The sequence below is a fragment of the Osmerus eperlanus genome, chromosome 9, assembly GCF_963692335.1.
Source record: "Osmerus eperlanus chromosome 9, fOsmEpe2.1, whole genome shotgun sequence".
NCBI lineage: Eukaryota > Metazoa > Chordata > Actinopteri > Osmeriformes > Osmeridae > Osmerus > Osmerus eperlanus.
In genome coordinates this window covers 13,353,922-13,373,229 of record NC_085026.1, presented here as the reverse complement: position 1 = coordinate 13,373,229, position 19,308 = coordinate 13,353,922, and the positions used below count along the sequence as shown (strand labels likewise).

At 47.9% G+C, this 19,308-nt stretch overlaps 2 protein-coding genes across 5 annotated transcripts in view; one reads left to right on the top strand and one right to left on the bottom strand.

Moving 5' to 3' along the window:
• Positions 1–9,390, bottom strand: part of dync1h1 (dynein, cytoplasmic 1, heavy chain 1) — a 30,267-nt gene extending 20,877 nt beyond the window's left edge. The window contains exons 1-22 of the mRNA XM_062468656.1: positions 9,138–9,390; positions 8,055–8,142; positions 7,696–7,869; positions 7,316–7,571; positions 6,884–7,070; positions 6,462–6,733; positions 6,104–6,331; positions 4,792–5,868; positions 4,512–4,691; positions 4,202–4,351; positions 3,880–4,026; positions 3,530–3,670; positions 3,123–3,299; positions 2,902–3,012; positions 2,471–2,590; positions 1,896–2,135; positions 1,632–1,787; positions 1,273–1,386; positions 1,053–1,163; positions 678–887; positions 420–566; positions 129–295 (exon numbers count right to left, since the gene is read on the bottom strand). Of these exons, the coding sequence (XP_062324640.1) occupies positions 129–295; positions 420–566; positions 678–887; positions 1,053–1,163; positions 1,273–1,386; positions 1,632–1,787; positions 1,896–2,135; positions 2,471–2,590; positions 2,902–3,012; positions 3,123–3,299; positions 3,530–3,670; positions 3,880–4,026; positions 4,202–4,351; positions 4,512–4,691; positions 4,792–5,868; positions 6,104–6,331; positions 6,462–6,733; positions 6,884–7,070; positions 7,316–7,571; positions 7,696–7,869; positions 8,055–8,142; positions 9,138–9,390 (4,706 nt within the window). The remainder of the gene's footprint in view (positions 1–128; positions 296–419; positions 567–677; positions 888–1,052; positions 1,164–1,272; positions 1,387–1,631; positions 1,788–1,895; positions 2,136–2,470; positions 2,591–2,901; positions 3,013–3,122; positions 3,300–3,529; positions 3,671–3,879; positions 4,027–4,201; positions 4,352–4,511; positions 4,692–4,791; positions 5,869–6,103; positions 6,332–6,461; positions 6,734–6,883; positions 7,071–7,315; positions 7,572–7,695; positions 7,870–8,054; positions 8,143–9,137) is intronic.
• ppp2r5ca (protein phosphatase 2, regulatory subunit B', gamma a) overlaps positions 9,360–19,308 on the top strand; it is a 17,106-nt gene continuing 7,157 nt past the window's right edge. For 2 of the 4 annotated variants that reach the window (XM_062468662.1, XM_062468661.1), the window contains exons 1-6: positions 9,360–9,447; positions 10,145–10,231; positions 10,365–10,430; positions 11,564–11,714; positions 18,146–18,345; positions 19,269–19,308. The exon at positions 19,269–19,308 is cut by the window's right edge and continues 71 nt beyond it. In XM_062468662.1, the coding sequence (XP_062324646.1) occupies positions 10,205–10,231; positions 10,365–10,430; positions 11,564–11,714; positions 18,146–18,345; positions 19,269–19,308 (484 nt within the window). In that variant the 5' untranslated portion in view covers positions 9,360–9,447; positions 10,145–10,204. Of the gene's footprint in view, positions 9,448–10,144; positions 10,232–10,364; positions 10,431–11,563; positions 11,715–14,882; positions 15,059–18,145; positions 18,346–19,268 lie in introns of those variants that run through there. The other 2 variants (XM_062468663.1, XM_062468664.1) reach the window with 2 other exon arrangements.

Sequence of the window (19,308 nt, the reverse complement as noted above, 5' to 3'; positions counted from 1 at the left end):
ATGAAACGAATGCATTCCATGCCAGGTAGTTTCCTGTTACTCAAGGAAGCCATTTCCTACCCAACCACTGTGTTAGTATAACAGTTGAAGAAGGAGTCTCGTTTTAAGACTCAGGTTCCACCTCTCACCTCGAGAACCTCTGGGTCTCGACAGGCAGCAGATGTTTGATGTCGGCGCTGCCGGTGAAGATTCCCTCCAGGTAGACCCAGCGACGCTGCACGTCGATCCACACGTCGAACAAAGCCATGATTCGGTTCAGCTTGTCCTCCCAGCTCAGAGCGTCCTCCTCAAACACCTGAGGACAGACGAGAGGGTTTGGGTTACTGTGGTCCTCGTCTGGTGGTGATACAGTGTCAAGCAGTGCGTGTGTGTGTGTGCACTCCAGATGTGTGTAGTACTGTGCGTGTGGTCAAACCTACCTTGTAGTAAGGCGACAGCTTCATGGCAGACACGCTGTTGATGTGCTCCTTGACCTTGTTGAAGAGGTCGTCCCAGCCACGGATCAGACGGCACTTGTTCTGGTAGTTGACCAGGTCCAGCTCGTACGAGTTCCACACCTCGCGGATCTACGGAACAATGGAGAGCACAGACACCGTCAGGATGCGGTCTTTGTGTCTGTACCTGCATCACCTGCATCGAGTGCTCCTACAGGTGGCGTAGGTGTTTTAAACGTTCACCTGCTTAAGGAACTCCTCCAGGGCCATCTCTCCCTGGGCCACCAGCAGAACGTCCTTCACCACCATCTCGTTCTTCTGCAGGTCTATATCCCAGACCTGGCCCAGGGTCAGCTCGGAGAGCACCCAGTTCACGTGCAGACGCTTCATCAGCTGCTTCCAGTGGCGGTCCTTCAGGGCCTCGGACTTCAGCTCGATCACCAGCATGTTGATCTGAGGCACGGGAGGACAGGGCAACACGGGTGAGCAGATTAAATATCCGGTTGTGGGGAAAAAAAGTGATGTCTAGTGGGGGTTGCGTTGCAAGACCTTTCCATGGCTTTATACTGTATGTTCCTGAGGGGGAAAGGAGAGCCATGGCGAGAGAGCGAGTCTCACCTTCATGTATCCCTTGAGGAGCCTCTGAACGTACTCGTAGGAGGCGTACTGCCTCAGCCTGGCTGGGAAGTTCTTCAGCTGGTTCAGCAGGCCGTCCAGACTCTGACGCAGCTGCAACCAGACACACACTCAGACCCTAGACAACTCTAAACAGCCTGACAGAACGAAAGAACCGGCCGGGGGCTTGGTTGATGCGTCAGCCGGCTGAAGTGTGTTGTACCTTGCGAGGCTGGACAGACACCCAGGTCTGCTCCTTCATCTGGTCGATCTGCTCCCACACCTTCGACAGCTCGGACCACACCCCCTTCAGGTCCTGCAGTTCCTCTAGCGCCACCTACAGGATAAGAGAGAAACACACACCAGACGTCAGGCCTCTGGAGATGTGCTAACCATTCCTGCGCCCTCTAAGAACACGTCTGTGTGTGAGTGTTGTGAGCATACCTGCACTCTCTAGGAACACGTCTGTGTGTGAGTGTTGTGAGCATACCTGCACCCTCTAGGAACATGTCTGTGTGTGAGTGTTGTGAGCTTACCTGCACCCTCTAGGAACATGTCTGTGTGTGAGTGTTGTGAGCTTACCTGCACCCTCTCCTCGCTGCCACTGAGCAGACCGGTGTCCGTGAGCTCCAGGGCCTCCTTGGCGCGGGCACACTTCTCCCGGTCATCCTTCAGACGACCAAACTTCCCCTCGTAGATCGTCAGGGACTGGAGGGCCTCCTCTGGACGCAGGCTCCCCTAGTGGATGGGAGGGCAAATAACAGTTAATGCTCACGTAAACGTCATGAATTAAGTGGTTACACAATCAGGCGGGTGACGGGCCTATACGGGCTCTGTCTCTCTTACAGCAACTGGTTTGGTCTTCTCCCAGTCGGTGAGCAGATCGGTGGTGCGATTCTCAACAGCGCGGTCTTCCTGGACGATCTTCATCTGCAGGTTGGCGACCTGCTGCTGGATCGCAGTGTCCTTCCTCTTCATGATGTCACTGAAGGCGCCCCATTCGCCCTCAATGTTGTCAATGTAGAGCCAGGACGGCGGGAACTGGAAGCGCTGCTTCTCCAGCAGGCGTTGGCCGTTACGGAACAGCTGCAGATGAATAGAAACCCCCAGTTTGTCAAAAACATCAGAATCAGAATTTTCTGGTTTATTCGCCATGTATGTTATACAAACATGGAATTTACTGTGGCAGGGAGGTGCAAAACACTAAACATATACGAATCTTAAATTAAGTAAAGGTACAGAAGTTTAACTATTCCTAAGAACTAAACAATCTAAGAATAAAACTATTTAAATATAAAATAAAATATTTAAAAAAATAACAATAAGTATAAGAATAAGGGAGAACATAGTTATTGGACAATGCAGGGTACATCCCCGGTGCATTTGGGGTGGACATAAGCATGTTTGTGTACAGCACTCACATCCACATTCTTCTCAAACTGCTTGATCTTGCGTTTGAGAGTCTGGACGTAGGTGATGAAGGTGACGGCGTCTGAGGTGCTGGCCGTGTCCACAGAGTGTTGCTCCAGCTCTTGACGGGACTAATGGAAGGCAGACAAAAACAGGGAAAAGATGAGACCAGAGAAATACATCATTTCGGGACCATAACACACTTGCAGTCCTGTATTCAGATATTGTGTCATTGTCCCATGTGCAGGGCTCGAAATGAACGGCGTCACGATGAAAAAGATGTCTGGGACAGTTGAACACAGACTTAAGGACGACTGCGGAACGATAGACCATAATAATATGAAATGCATACACCAGTGGTTCAACACGTTTAAACACAAGGCGGTTGAAACATATCATCACATTTAGAATCATTGGAAACTTTTCTTCCAAGGCTGGTTACCTTGGAGATCTGTGAGTGGAAGTCCTGCATGTTCTGTCCCAGCATCTGACCAAAACGGCTGAGGACTTCCTTGTGCCACGAGTCGTACTTCAAGTTCACCTTGGACTGGACCTGGAAACACACACACAAACATGGGTGAGAAGAAGGAAATACAGGACAGGAAGAGGAGGTAAAGGAGGAGAGTGTTTTTGAAGTAGTGGAGAGGAAGTTCAGGATGTTACCTTGCCGTAGTCAATGACTACAGGGCCAAACTCCTTGCGAGTCTCAGCGTTGTCAAAGGTCCCACGGGCCTTGCGGATCTGCACCAGCAGAGCCTGCCACTTGGTCAGGTCCTCCCCCAGGCGGTTGTAGATGTTCTCAGCCTGCATGTCCCACAGGCACTGGTACTGCAGCCAGACCTGGAGGAGCACAGGAGGGAGGAACATGTTACACATAGAAAACAAACACTCCTTTATACAAATACACATCCCCCAGTATCTCAGGTATACGCTGACTTTCAGATACAGGAGCCCATACAATATTGTCCTCGACCAGCACACAGACCTAGGTGATTGGAGCTCCAGTCTTGCCTTGTTTCATCTATCTTTACTCTGTGTCTAGTAACCTGTGCAGGCCTACAGGACCTTACCTTGACATACTGCTCCACCTCGTTGACGTTGTCTTTGACAGAGTTATACGCCTCCTCCAGAGCCGCCGGACCATCAGGCATCCTGGTCAGAGCGTTCCTGTAGAACCTCTCCTCCTCAGACAGCTCGTAGTGGACACCCACCTGGTCGAAACAAGCGCTGCAGCGGTTAACCATCTACTCGATCATTCCAAAGTAGTCCAGGCCAGCAGGTTCAGATGTCAACACTGCCACCAAATGTTTTGTCTAATTTCCTAAAGACCGTTTAGGGGACTTGTGGTAGCAGAAAAAGATAGCTTTCTCATGTGGTTCAATGTGAAGGCTGTGTGTCTGTCAGCTGCACAGCATCATACCTGGTATCTCTGGCTCTGGATGCGAGGCAGAGACAGGATCACCATCTTCCAGGCAAACATCTCCTGGTAGAGCTTGTAGCGACAGTCCTCGATGGGAGGGTTCAGGTAGATCACCTGGTTGGTGATGCGCAGCTCGTGGACCACGTTCTACAGACAGGGGGGAAACCTCAGAGTTAAAACCCAGTCACACTGAGGGGCTGGGAGGTTAGAACCAGACACACAACAACAACAATGACCTCATTCCAATCAGGTGGGAAGAAAAAAACAGTGATCGTTGTGACATTCAACACCGGCCTCGATCAGGATCTCCATCCAGGCCTACCTTGATCTTAGGCTCTCCCCCGGGCTTGTGGCTGACTTGCGGAGCCTCGGTGTCCATGTCCACATCAGCCTTGTCCTCCATCTGGCCCCGCAGCACCTGCGTCCACGCCCTCAGACCAGCCTGCAGACGCACTCCCAGGATACGCTCGATCTAGACAGGATAAAAGACACGGGTCAATCTTTTACTTAAATAAAAGCCTCACACCTACTCATACAATACTCTCCATCTGTAATTGACAACACTAATCTATTTTTCATATCAACCCCATTGTGTAGGGGGATACGTGCAAATGTTGTTTCTAAATACAGACCTCAATGTCTAACTTGTTGACCCAGATGGGCAGATTGGAATATGAGTGAAGATTGAGGTCATCCACAGCCTTCTGGACACGGTTCAGAATCTCTGAGAAGGTCTTGTGTTCGTACATGCAAGTGTCCAGAGATCTGACCTCAAGGTCAATCTTCTCCTCAATCAGCAGAAGGTCATCCACCTAGAACAAAACAGAAAAGAGCACAGTTAGAACAAGAGATCAGAATATGATTTAGACATTCTTTTGACTGGTTGATCGTTACGCCTTAAGAGTTCCCAACCTTCTCCTGGAAGTTGAAGACGGTCTCAGCCAGCCTCTGGACGTAGGGGTCCAGCTTGTAGGACTCCCAGACCAAAGCGATGCCTTCGGTAACCAGCGCCTGGACCTCCTTCTTCAGCCCGGCCACCAGCAGAGAGATGGAGATGCGCTCCTCGACCTTCTCGCACGTGCGCTCGTACGTGCGCACGCTCTCTATGAGAGAGATGGCAAAGGGGTAGAGCTGGTTGGCCTGGTGGGCCTTGTTGACGATGGCGAGGGGCACCCGGAAGCTCAGCCACTTCAGGTTCCGCACTTCCTTCGACAGCGTGATGATCTCCGGCAGGAAGTTGACCTTCAACTTGAGCATGTTTCCGGTGCGGCCGCGGGCCCGGCTGCTCTCGATGGTGAAGATGCGTCCCGACACCCCCAGGTTGCGCTGCTGCACCTTGCGGGCCCAGTCGTCGAAGATCTCCTGGGTGTTGAGCTTGGCTCTGAAGCTGTCTCCATCCTGCTTCAGTTTCAGGCCCTCCACGTGGTTCTCCCAGCCTTTCCCCAGCACGTCCTCCACACGCTTCATGTAGGCAGTCAGCTGGCGGTCGATCTGCTTGGCCCAGATGATGGAGCCGGACACGGGCGGCAAGTCACGGACGTGGCTCATCTTACAGGACTGGCTCTGGGGGTACTGGACCTTGAACTTGTCATGGAGCGACTCGATGTCGTCCTTGACGCGCTGGATCAGCTGAGTTTGGTACTCGCGGATGGCGCCCCGGATGTGCGGACGGACGAACAGCGCGTTGAAGCGGGAGAAGATGCGGAACATCTCGTTGGCGTTCTTGGCCGTGCCCAGCTGGTCGCGCAGACGGGCGGTGATGCGGGTCTCCACGCGGTCGATGCGCTCGTCGTAGCGCTTCATGGCGGCCTCCCAGGCCTCCACTCCCTCCTTGGACACGTCCAGGCCGTCCACCTCCTTCACGTTCTCGTACGCCAGGTTCACCTCTTCGATGGCATTGGCGTCTGCTGCGTCAAAGAGGACCTCCGTGACCTTCAGGTCTGGAGCTTCAACCGGCTCTCCGGGGGTGTGCTGGGGAACAGCCGACACCTGGGGGAGAGGGAGGTGAGACAGATGGGGTAGGAAAAGAAGGAACAAGAGGAGGAACGATATCAGTAATGGACTACGGTCAGACATGAAGGTACAACACAGTGGCAAAATGAGGAGGCTTAATGCTTTGTTACTATGAGTCAACACTGTAGGTCCAGATCTGATGCTGGCTCAGATAAGAACGAAGAGATAAGGATTGAATAAGGCTGTGTGTGTGTGTGTGTGTGTTTCTGACCTGGGGGCGGAGCACGCGCACAATGACGGCTCTCAGCTGCTCATGCTGCCTGCGGAAACGTCTCATGTGATCCAGGCGCGCCTGCAGCTTCCTGTGGGCGGGGCTGAGGCGCCAGACCATTTTCAGGTTCTCCTCCCTCTTCCTCTTGACAATGTCCCTCAGCAGCACCTGCAGCTTCTCGTACTCATCCTCCCAGGTCTGGAACACTTCAAAGCACGCTACCATCACCTGAGAAGGAGAGAGAGAGAGACAGAGAGAGGTTAGCCACATTCACAGGCAGGGGAGAGTTCGCAAAGCAGAGTTACCAGGTACAAAGTGCTGACACTTGGCCTTTCGGCTGATAGCGCAGCTCACCCACCTTCTCAAACTCCTCGTAGGCCACGTGCATGAGTTTCCTGGTCCCCAGAACCTTGAGCAACTGAGAGCTGAGGTCCCTGGATATGGCCTCCACCAGACGCAGCGCCCTCTGGATGGGGTACTTGGTATTACGGATCTTCCTCAGGTGGGTAAAGATGGCCACCAGCGCCTGGCGGATCTTGTCCAGTTCGGTAGCAGAGAGCAGGTCGTTGAGGGGAAAGTCCTTCATCAAGGGGTTATAATCGTTGACAGTCTCCACTGCTTGCTTCAGACCTGACAGGGTAGGGGAGACACATCATTATGAAACACTTTAGTTTACGCATGACAAATAGTTAGGCAGCAGAGTCATTCTTGATCACGTGTGTTATGTGTACGACCATGCGTGCATCTCTGCGAGCGTGTGAGAAAGCGTCGCATGCTCACCAGTGTCAGTGTCGAAGCTGACGGTGGCGTGGAAGCGTTTGCCGTGTTTGAGGATATCTAGGGTCAGCAGAACCTCCGGGCTCTCCCTCTTCTCCTGGATGCGGTTCAGAGCACGCTCCAAGTTCAGCCAGAAGCTGATCTCCTGCAGGGCCGTGCCTGAGGCAGGGTCACGGTCCAGCTTTGTCACCTGAGGGTGGAACACAAAAATGAGGATGATGCAAAACAGACACAAAAACTCTCCACGACTCAGAATCGTTTTTTATTGCCATGTAAGTTAACACAAACACAGAATTTACTGTGGCAGGAAGGTGCATACAATGAACATATACGTATATTAATTTGAAAAAAGTTGAAAAAGCAGAATGTATAAATACAATTTAAAAGTCTAATACTAAAGAGCTCTCTCAACACACACTCTCTTTGGTTCTGTACCTTCTGGATCTCCCTAATCCAGCGGTTAACGCCAGACTGCAGCTGGTTCAGGAAGGTGGGGTCCTCCACCTTGTCGCCAAAGTCTTGGACCTTGGGTTTGTCTCCACGCTCATAGCTCTGCTTGGCGATGTTGGTAATGATGGGGTGGATCAGAAGACTGATCTCTGGGATCTCAATGTTCTGCTGCAGGTGAAGGAGACCCATCTCCAGCTCTGCAATCTTCTTTTCCACCGAGGGAGCCATCTTGTCCCCATCCCTAAGACACACAGACACAGCATCAGTAAAAAATAAATTAAAAAATATCTGTAAAAGAAATGAATAAGACTGAATACTAAGTGTTCCAGACATAATTGATTGAATTGATTATATGCCAGTCATACCTGTCGGCCTTGCCAGACTCACGAATATAGGACTTGAAGAAGGGTGCGACAGCATTGCTGATGAAGGAATGCAAGGTCTCGTAGGGAGAGTCTTCACTCAGGGTCAGCACGCGCACCTGGGTGGAGATGGGCTTGTCAGCATCAATCACCCCCGTCCGCTTGATGAAGGCCAGGCTGAGGAAGAATCAAACATTCCGCATCGTCATTTACAATCTGCTGTGTCACTGCTTGTACGATGTCTGACGAGGCAAAAACACATTATATTTATTTATTTACGTGCAATCGAGTACGCGTGAAATCCAATCTCAACATGGATGACATGGCTTTGTTGGTTTGTGAATGACGCAATGATTGTCTACCTGTTGGACTTGAGGCCATAGTGGATGTCGATGTTAATGTTGTAGGAGATGCACTCCTTCTCCTCCTCACCTTCATCCCCCACATCCTCTGAAAGACAGATACAGAAACATGAAGCTGCACACAGGCAAATAAAGGCGACAGAACTTGAGTTGAATAGGGAGTCAGGTGGCTGAGCGGTTAGGGAATCGGGCTAGTAATCCGAAGGTTGCCAGTTCGATTCCTGGTCGTGACAAATGACGTGTAAGGCACTTCACCCTACTTGCCTCGGGGAATGTCCCTGTACTTACTTTAAGTCGCTCTGGATAAGAGCGTCTGCTAAATGACTAAATGTAAATGAACCAATAATTATCAAGTTGGACACAGTATTAATCATCTACTGTATTATTATTAGGCCTCTAAGTGCCTGACAGGGCCTTCCAGGAGATGATTCTGCCCCTCCCTGCCAGATGATGTCATTGGTGCGGCTGATCAACATCAGCTGACCAATCCCTCCACTGCCGCATTGCCTGCACAGGCCACACTTGACCGTTTTAAGTTTAACTAGCTGGCGCAAGTACCCTGACTGTGCAGTTCATCTCTGAAATCATGCAAACCCAGTGTAAATAAACAAAAGGCAATCCATTCAGCTAGTCACCGTGCCGGAGGAAAGGCTACACCAGAGAATAACAAAGGTTTAATTAACAGCATGATATTCACATGATTCAAAAACTGGGATACGATACGACTACCGAGGCATTCAACCTAGCTAGAAAACTCTTACTCTGTTCTAAAAGTCTTGTGCTCTCCGTTAGTATTTGTTGTTTAACTACTTAGCTAATAGTACATTATACTAGCTGACTAACTTTAAAAAAAGAAAACAAGCCACTTAACAAGAAAGGACTATTTACTTTATACGCAAGACGTAACAAACAGACTAACAACAATCACCAACTTCCGTGCTAACTGATTCGTTTGGTTAGCTATCTTAACTAGTCTGATTAGTGAGCCGGCCCAGCGTGTTAGTGCCTCCAAACGTTAGGCTAGCTAGCTAACAAATTCATCGTTTTCTCAAAGTTAAGTACCTTGCTAGTGTTGACACTGACCTTTAAGTGTGCTTCTCTCAACTAGAATGGTCTGAATTTGAGGATCTGATAAGAATTTTCTCATCTGCTCCACAGAGCTCTTCTCCTCCAGGGCGGTTTCCAGGGAGGCCGGAGCCTCGCCGCCATCTTCCAGGAGCAAAGGGACAAGTTTACGAATATGCTTCTGCAACACAGAAGTATCGGCAACCGTCTGCACGGCTGCAGACACCTCCATGGTGCCAGAGCTATCGTCTCCTCCGCCGCTGTCGGACATTTTCCGAGAGTGTGAACAACAATCGGTCGTAGACTGGACAGTGAACAAAGAAACGAGGTGTCTGGTTGCTTGCGCACCCAATAGTGATGTGTCAGTGCCGCCGGTGATGCGATGCGGATGCAAGTTCTGTCAAAAGCAATGGTCAAAAGCCACAGCCCATAAATGCAAGCAAGGCATGTTGGAACTTGTAGTTTTCTAACGCTCGGGCATTCCCGAGACAGAAAAGACGGAACGCTCAAGTGAAAATACTACACTGCCCACAATGCAGTTCAGATGGTCTGTCATTATCGGGTGGATACGGAGTTGTCCCAGAACAATTTCTGTAATGTTTCTTTATAGACTTGTTTTTCGAATAACTTTCAGTAGGCTACTTTTTATTCTTGTAAATCAATAGAGCTAGCTACACAAAAAAGTACGTCATACTGAAATACTTGGCTTGTTTTAGCCACTGGGGGGGCAACATTTATAGGTGGTTGTGACTGATACCCCTGGGCACTTTTGCTGCCAATCGATCACTACTTCAAAATGAAAATATGTGCTATATTGTTACTTCCTCTGAGATATAAGTTATCAGCGTCGTACTGCGTGGTCAATACAGAGGCAAAAGTTTATAGCCAAAACTGTAACTGACGGACACTTTCAGATTACGCTTCACTGCGAACTGCGAAGAAGGATGAGTGTGTGCGTTTGTGTGTGTCTGTCACATGATCAGTCTGAGAACAGTTCTGTGCGTGTGCTGTCTGCGTCCCTACAGACAGAGTGGAGAGACCTCAACTGGAGTTCCCGCGGAAGACGTGGGGAATCCTCACTGAAAATGCCGCACAAGGGGAAAAAAGACAAGGTAAAGTTTCTATGGACTACATTTGAGATTAAATTGTTGTTGTAACTTATATTATAAAATTATGTATCTGTCTTTTTCCTTATTTCCTTCTTTCTTTCTCTTTCTTTCTTGCTGTCTTTCTTTTTGTTTTTAGGAATCTTCCAAGCACGGTAAATCAAGCAGATCTGGAGGCAAAAACGGACAGTCAAATGACCAAGAGGTAGGATGAGGTCAGACAGATGCTGACAATTTTCCTTTAATCTTTACCCCTCTATAGTTAAGGCAGGGCGTTTAAAAAGGCAGTAAGTAGAACAGCAATTATTTTCTGAATGCATTGGTTCAGTCTCAGGACTTATTTTCTTTTCTTTTTTTGCTGTAAAAACAAAGATACCAACATCTTATCATCTCAAGTGATGGTTGGGTGTGTTGGTCAAAATATTATTTCCCAGGGTGTGAGGTTTTAATTTTAATTTATTTGTTAATGTTAGGGTTAGAGAAGTCTGTGTTTATTGGACTCTGTGTGAGCTGTGACAGGAAATAGGCAGCTCTATCGCAGGTTAATTGGGGTTAGTGGGAAAAGGCAAGAAGGCTTAATGAAAGATGTCAGCGTTCAGGAATCTTCTTTTGGCCTTTAGATCCTCTTTAGCTTTAGCATCTGACCATAATAGCTAAGGACAGACAGACAGTCTCTCTCCCCTCTCTCTCTCTCTCTCTCTCTCTCTCTCTCTCTCTCTCTCTCTCTCTCTCTCTTACAGATCTAATGTTTAATGGTATGCTCAACGACAGTCACTGTACACTGGTTTATCTACTGTTCGTCTATATCTGCCAAAACCACTCTCAGTGTTCCTCTGCATGTAAGCCAATGCACAGGATCTGCACTCTATCCCCAGTGTAGCCTGTATACCTGGAGGCTGTTCCCTCCAAATAATATAATCTGATCACTGTTTAGCTCAGTCATCTGTCTGACATTGACTAGAAGTTGGCCTCTAATGTCTGCCATGTGCCAGTCTTTACTGTACATTTGATAGTTAGTGGAGATACTGATACCAGCTTACATAACAGCTGTCTGTCCATGGATAGCTCTATCAGTTCCTATCAGAATTCTCTGACAGAGAACTCTGTCACATCGCCTGTCAACAGATAAAGTAACAAGCCAGGGTTCAGGTTCCCTCCCAGGGAATCACCTGATCTGATTCGGAAAGGAACATGACCCTTAACCACATCTCCCTGACCCCCCTCCCTAGCTCTTCTGCTTGCCGCTCATTTGGGTAATTGTGATCCTTGGCTTCCTCAGGCCAGGAACTGCCTCCTGGCGTAACGGGAACCTTTTCTCTGCGACTCTTGTTTCCTCAGGGCTCCAGTAAGAAGGTGCCCCCCACGGCCCAGCTTCTGAGGGTGAAACCGCCGGGCTCCCATTCAGCCCTAAAGAAGGACAGGAGGCTGAGTGCGTCCTGTTTCCCACTCAGCCAGAACAGGGAGCTACAGAACCTGGCTGCTCTTGCAGGTACACATTCATCAACAACACACACCACTCAATCAAAACAATCCGAAACAGTACAGTAAACGGGATCTCACAGCCACAGTAAGCTGCACGCCCGTTTCACAACAGCAACTATCTTCTCATCATACCCTGTTCACTAGTGTCCCTCACGACTGAATGGACAGCATCAGGGTGCCCCTAAAAGGTCAATCTGTAAGAACATCTGCATCTCGTGCTCAGATCCTAATACTGTATGTCCAAATCAGGAGTTGGGAACAATACGTAGAGCATCGGGTCCCTTCTGCATTTATTTTTTGTCTATCCACCTGCCTTTAAGTATTGCTAGCACAAGGACCTATGTGACTTTAAAAAAACTTTAGGGGGCGGGGTCACATCTTCACATCAACTATTCACAACCTGAGGGGATTCTCTTGACGGACTGTGGAAGCTACTGGCCCGGTCGGACTGTATTATTGATAGCAGGACGGATGCATGGCTGCACGTTTCTTATACCGCGGCTCACATCCAGTCAACTGGATCTGAAGGAACCAGATATTTCCTGCCAAGGGCTTACCTGTGTAAGATAAGACTGACTCGAAAAGAAGGTCGAGAGGAAGAGACGTCGAGAGGGAAAGAGACAGTGAGAGAGAAAGAGACAGCGATCGACCCACTGTTTGTTGTTGGGGTTTGCGTCACAACGAGATCATGTTTTTTCTTTCCACCTGCAGTAGTAATGGTAATGTGTAGCCTTGCTGTTCATCTCTCTAACTTGAGAGACAGATAGACACAATGGTTGCTTTTGTTTTTACTCTGCGTGATGCGATAAAAGATGAGACAGAGTTGAGGTTTTCTCGTTCACATGAATCTTTAATGACTTCTTTGTTTACATGCTGCATTACAGACAAGTACAGGGCTAAGTAGGTTCCAGAAGGCTATTCTACACTGCAGCACACTGGTCTGACCTGGGCCTACTTATGGAGTCCTACATAGAGTCTCATAGGATGTGGCTGTGAGTGTCTGCTTGTTACATATTCACCCACTTAGCAGAATCGGCGGGTATCTCAAAAGAGGCGTGGTAAATCTGCTGATTCTGTCTAGCTGTCTTTGGCAGCCTGAGTGGAGAGGCACAGTGAGGTGAGGTGAGGAAGTTGTGAACGCTGAGACACACATGAATGGATTTGGGCACTGGGGGTGTTATTGTTAGCAGTTGGCTATTTAGGACAGTCCTAGAATTGGGTTGTGATGCCCCAGGCCACTGATGTAACCCGGAAACACATCCAGTGAAGAATAATCCCAGTTCAGGCATATGACCTTCACGAAAGCTGCCCAGCAGTATTTTGTATTGGTTTGGGAAATGACACTGCAGCAGTTCTAATATATATTTATCTTCAAATAACATTCATCCACAAACTGTTGCTGAAAATCTATAGGCCTAGTGAAGGCAGTGTCTAACAAGCTAACAAAACAAGCATAATTGCTGTTGGAGCATTTCTTGAATCAGGTGATTTTCTCCTCCTAAATGTATGACCAGCCTGTGCTACTGAGCACTGTATCTGTGAACTGTAGTGCCATCTAGTGGCTAAAAGGCTAACTACCCATGCCCTCCCTGTCCTTTCTCGTCACTCAAAACTGTATATCAGTCGTAGCACTGAAGCTATGATGATGTCCTCATTTAATGATACCAATAGCCTTTATATGATTTATGATCACATGTTTTGGCAGAAAGGGAAAAGTGTCGATAGTAAGCTTCTCAAGAAGAATTTAGCGGCCTGTTCATCAGAAACGATTCAAACAGGAGGATATTTGATTCTTCTCTCTGTGCCTCATTTGCCATTAATACTTCAAACCTGTCCTGACCAATAGTAAAGAGTCTTAGAAGAACCTTCCCACAAGGCTCTCCTTCTGGTTGCTATCGAGTTGGAATGTGCTACAGCTGTGGAATAGGAAAGTGTCATTCAGAGAGAGAAATTAGAGAAACCAAAAAAAGGGAGAGGACAAACTTCTGGCAAGAGGGGGCTTGAAAGATGCCAAAGAGACCATGCATGATAGAGAAATTGCCTTGTGAGGCCTGAGAGAATGGTTAAAGAGAGACCAGGTGAATTGAGACCAGAGAAGGGATAGAGGCCTGTAAGAAACAGGCAAAAAAATAATGGATTATAATAAAGGAAAGGAAAATCGAGAGAAGAAGAGAGAAAGGGTCTGGAGGAATTAGCGAGATGCCCAGCTGTCCAGAAAGGTCTGGCCTTAGGGTTTGGGTGTGTGTATGCTGTGTGTTTGTGTGTGAGGGGGACACAGTTGTGAGACTCCTAATATGGGTCTGCTTTACTGCTAATTGACATTGCTTTTGATTTCTTGATTCCTCCTTTTAATATTACCCCACATACATTTGACTTTCTGGTTTGGCGTTGTGGGTTTGTGGTGTGGTCAATATGATTTCTTGTAAATGAGATGAATATTTGTAAGAGGAAGTTGCTTCAACATTCAAAGAGGAAATACGGTAAACAGTATCTTGTAGGGCATTGTTGTTTGTGTAAAATAAACAGTGATGGGTTAGCAAGAGAAAAGTGGAGTGAAATGTGTGTGATGGGGAATGTGGATGAGTGGGCGGGGATTTAATTATGTACATTTGTGTTTCTTACTAATTTCCTGATAACTGTTCGTAAATTCCCATAATTTCTAATTATGTATGCTGGTCTGGATTGTTGTTAGTTAGTCTTCCAACAAACAGTCTAGATGTCCCAAAATGAAATTGCCAATATATATTTGTATAAACATACACTATCAATTTTTTGTAAGTACATAATTATGGTATGTTAATTGCAAGCTCATTCTTTATGTGTATTTTCATCCACCAGTGGAGAATGATTGCAACTTTGGCCCAGTCTTGTGCTGTGATGTATTAGTTACAGAGGGTAGGCTGGGCCCTAACCCTAGTCCTGGGTCAGATATATCACAGGCCCCTGTAGTCTGGGGCTGTGTATGGGAGAGCAAGATCTGATCTGAGACCAGAGGCTGAGGCTATACTCCTCCCCCAGCGTCACAGGGCCAAATTCCACAGCTAGTCCCACCCCCTGCTGCTCTTGTCCAATCCCCTCCCCCCCTCCTCTTGCAGCCCTCCCCGTGTGTGCTTGCTCAGCCAATCGGCTGTCTCCCTTCCTGTTGACGTCACTGCCCAGTCCGTTCCCTCCAGCGGAGCTTCATTTTCTCGTCTGCTTTGTGCTAAAATGGAGTCTGCCTGCTGGCCCTAGAGGCTCGCCTGCCTGCTGGAGGTTAGATGTTGACATGCAGTAAGGCTGGTGACAGGATGGTGGTGGACGCTCCCAACTCCAATGGGCCTTTCCAGCCCGTGGCCCTCATGCACTTCAGAGGTATGTAGAGAGACCATTGTTCCTGTGTCCTGGGCTGGAGCCGGGGAATCTGGGGGAGCTGTGACAGAGACGCTCCTCTCTACCGGTCTGCTCTGCTCAAATGGAGATAAGCTGCCGGTCTTTGTATCTGCTGATGGGTTGTTCGGAGAGGGACCCACTTGGATTGATATGGAGCAGATGAGTGTGGTTCTCTTGGACAGGGAGCCAGGTTTCCAGGGAGAGAGAGAGCTGCAGAATAGCAGGTTTTACAGACCAGCTCTCTCTCTCTCTCTCTCTCTCTCTCTCTCTCTCTCTCTCTCTCTCTCTCTCTCTCTGCCCATCCCCCCACCAGCCTGCTGATGGAGGAGGAAGTGAGGTCATAGCCTAGGGAAGGGTTTTCTCTTTTTCTCTACCTCTCTATGTATCTGTGTGTTGTTTTCTGTGTGTTTGGTGTGCATGTGTGTGTGTGTCATCATAGTTTTTTCCTCGTTTTGCAATTAGAGATAGCTCAGTTTGCGTTTTCCCACTGTCTTTCCTTAAATCCTTGCTCTCTCTCTCTTTCTCTCTCTCTCTCTCTCTCTCTCTCTCTCTCTCTCTCTCTCTCTCTCTCTCTCTCTCTCTCTATCTATCTATCTATCTCTCTCTCTCCACCTTTCTGTCTATGTCTGTCTTTTCTCTCATTCTCTCACTGTCTTGCCCTCCCACTCTCTGTTCTAGTTGGCCAAAGGTATGTGGAATACTCCAGTTCATCAGAGTCTGAGTGCCTTAGCCAGCCTCAGCCCTCTCTATTCCCCACCAGCTAGTTTCCTTTTCAATGTTCTTCACTCATGTCCATCAGTAATAGTTCAGTCCAGGCCCTCAATTGTCCTAAAAAAAGGAGTGCTTGCATTTGCATCTGTATACAGAGAAACCCAGTGGGGGTATTTTACGTGTGTACAGAAACTTTATCAGTGCGAGGTTATGTAACAACACCAATCTACTGTGGCATGGTCAGGGTTGAGCAGCCTCTCTCTCTCTTACTCTCTTTTCCACTCCCTCTCTCTGTCTCTCTGTCTCTCTCGCTCTCTTTCTTTGTCCCACAAGCTCCAAGAGTTCTAGATCTGGGCCCACCGTCACACTTCCAGACGTGTGTTCTGTGTGTGTTTTCACATGTCTGAGTTCAGTGTCCCTGGCGTTTGGGTGTCTTTGTGTGAGGAGTGACATGAGGCCAGGTGCTGCAGTCCCAGAGCACACCAGGGTGACAACACTGCTGTCTGTGCTCCACAATATGCCAACCATGCAAATTGACCAAGTAAAACCAAACATGGCTTTTTTAATATAATATGTTAGCTTATCTGTATGGTCTGCATGGTCATCATACTTAAATTACTTTAACCTCCATTATTAGATTTAGTCAGATATCTTGTCTTGTTATGCTGTAAAGGGCATCATCATTGTGATCCAATATCCCTTTAGACAGTTCACTCAGTCTACAGTTCTTCAATTATGTAATAACCAAATTCTAATACCACAAATCACAGGGCTATGTTACAGTTAGAACTGTTTTAGTGTAATTGTAGCAAATACCTATATGCCGGTATCTTCAGCCATCTGTCCTGGCCAAGCCCTTACTGTTCTCATGAGAGAAGAAAAAGAACCACAACAAAGATGGTGCTCGTGACATTCTGTTTCATGGTTCAGTCTGGTTTAGTACATGAACTCTGCCATCTAATTTGTCTTCAGTGGATGTTGGTGTCAGGAGATTCAACCTCCCTCCCCTGCTGAGTGGTGAGGATGTGGAGGGGGACATCTAGTACTATCTATTTCTATCATCTACAGGCCTCGGGCTGAAAGGAAAGAGATAAAGATAGAGAAATAGCGCCAGGGAGCGCATGAGCGTTACTGACAGTTTGACAGAGAGAGACGGAGGGAGAGAGACACAGAAAGAGAGACGGAGGGAGAGAGAGAGAAGGAGAGAGGAAGTGTGTTAAACCCTGATTTAGGCCTGTGTGTCATAGATGCTGACTGGCAGCAGGCAGGTAGGGTAGTTCACATGACCTTCACCTATACCAGTTACCAACAACCAGTAAAGCCACATTTTAGGAATACTAGCTATTGAATACTGCCAATGAAACATTGCAACCTAACCTCAACATGCATGCCTTACATCAACAGCCTTAACTTAAGCATCAATGTGTATTACTACCACTATTCCTGGCATCCTCTATAGTTAGTACACAACTCTTAAGTCTCTCCAGTCCACCTCTCAGCTCTCCCGGATGGGTGTGTGTCTGCCTTGTTGACTTGCCCTTTAAGGCCACCGTCTCACCTGGTGAATGGTTACTGGACACTTCAAGGGGCAGGGCAAGGGCTGTCGCCTAGCAACAGAGACGGAGAAGTGAGCACATGTTGATTAGACAGACGCACCCTCCTACCCTCCCCTCTCCGAAACCCTCCCTTTTTCTCCCCTCACCCCCACCTGAGCCTGTTGAAAAAAAGACTTGCAGACAAGAATATGCCCAATGCTGTTTATGTGCCACCCTCTGCTGTCATGCTGGCACCATGTGCCATCACAGCACTATGTGTGTGTGTGGTGTGTGTGTGTGTGTGTGAGAACTGTGCCACATTGACACATAAGATTAACGGTTGCTGTCATGTTCATTTGTTTGTAGTACTTCTTGTTGATGTGTTGTTGAAACTATATGTGTGTAAGAATGTGTGCATACATTTGTTTGTGTGTATGTATTTATGTATGTGTGAGTGAGTGTGTGTGTATGAGTGAGTATGTAGGTGTATGTATATGTGTGTGTGTGTGTGAGTGAGTGAGTGAGTGAGTGAGTGAGTGTGTGTGTATGAGTGTGTGTGAGTAAATGTGTGTCTGCATGAGTGTGTATGTGAGGGAGTGTTTCTCAGGGTTTCTTAGACAACGCGTTCTGTTACTAGAACTAGTAGTAGCAGAGAACCAAGGAACAGTGCGGGCCCACAGTTTTGAATACGTGTCTTGGATATGTGTGTGGAATCAAAACCCTCTTTTTACTTCAGTTGTCCAGAAAAAAAGACCTCAGAGCTCCCAGAGTCCCTGCTTAACTCACTGGTGTTCCTCTTTCGTTTGCCTCTCCAATCCCCCAGATGTGGCCCCTGCAGAGCAAGAGAAGCTGTTTATTCAGAAACTCCGTCAGTGCTGTGTCCTCTTCGACTTCCTGTCCGACCCTCTGAGCGATCTGAAATGGAAGGAGGTGAAGCGGGCGGCGCTGAGCGAGATGGTGGAGTACATCACCCACAACAGGAACGTCATCACAGAGCCCATCTACCCAGAGGTGGTGCACATGGTCAGTACCCAACAGACTGGGGCCTCAGTGGCACCGCACAGGGCCGGATAAGGTTGAGACTGGGTTTGGGGCTAGAATGGAGCAGTGTTAGGCTAGGATTAGAGGGTGAATTGTGCTAGGAAGATAGGCAAGGAGGGCCGGTTGATATGGGGACAGACATGGTCTATAAGTAGGTCTAATAGCAGGCTGAGGCTTTGGTTTAGATTAAAACTAGATGTACCTACATTAAAAAAACAATTTTCTCTAAAGATCTCCATCAAAGCTTTCATAGTGACTGGGACACATATGTGGGAGATCTTAGTTCAAATTCAAGTCTATTATTGTCAGATGCACAGACCAACACATGGTCAGACTGGGCACTGAAATTCTTAGGACAAGACATCGCAAAGCAACCTGGCATAACATGACATATAAGTACTATTAGGATAATCAACTCTGACAATTCTCAGAAGCTAGGCTGAGACAAGAGATCAGTGTGTCCCAGGACACCTGCAGGCAGCCCAGGCCAGCCTGGGTGTCTGAGAATAGCTCCTACAGGTCAGTTGATTATGCTGGACAGAAAGAAGACTACACTGGCGAGCCCTCACTGTAGCACATGACACACTTGTAAAGAACACAACACACAGTCACACCAAACCACAACACACACTCCTAAAGAACACAACACACAGTCACACTAAACCACAACACAGACTTCTAAAGAACACAATATATACAGTCACAGTAGAACAATACACACATTCCCGTAGTGACTCAGCCTGCATGCTACTTCTTTGAAGGGTCTGGCTCATAGATTGCACAGATTAGAAACTGTTGAAAGTCGATACAGATGTCTATAGAAAAGTGTGCCTATGGTTTAGTATTAAATCAAACTCAGTTTTCTCTCCTCTCTTACCAGTGCCTTCTCTCCTCTCTTCCTCCAGTTTGCTGTGAACATGTTCAGGACGTTGCCTCCTTCGTCCA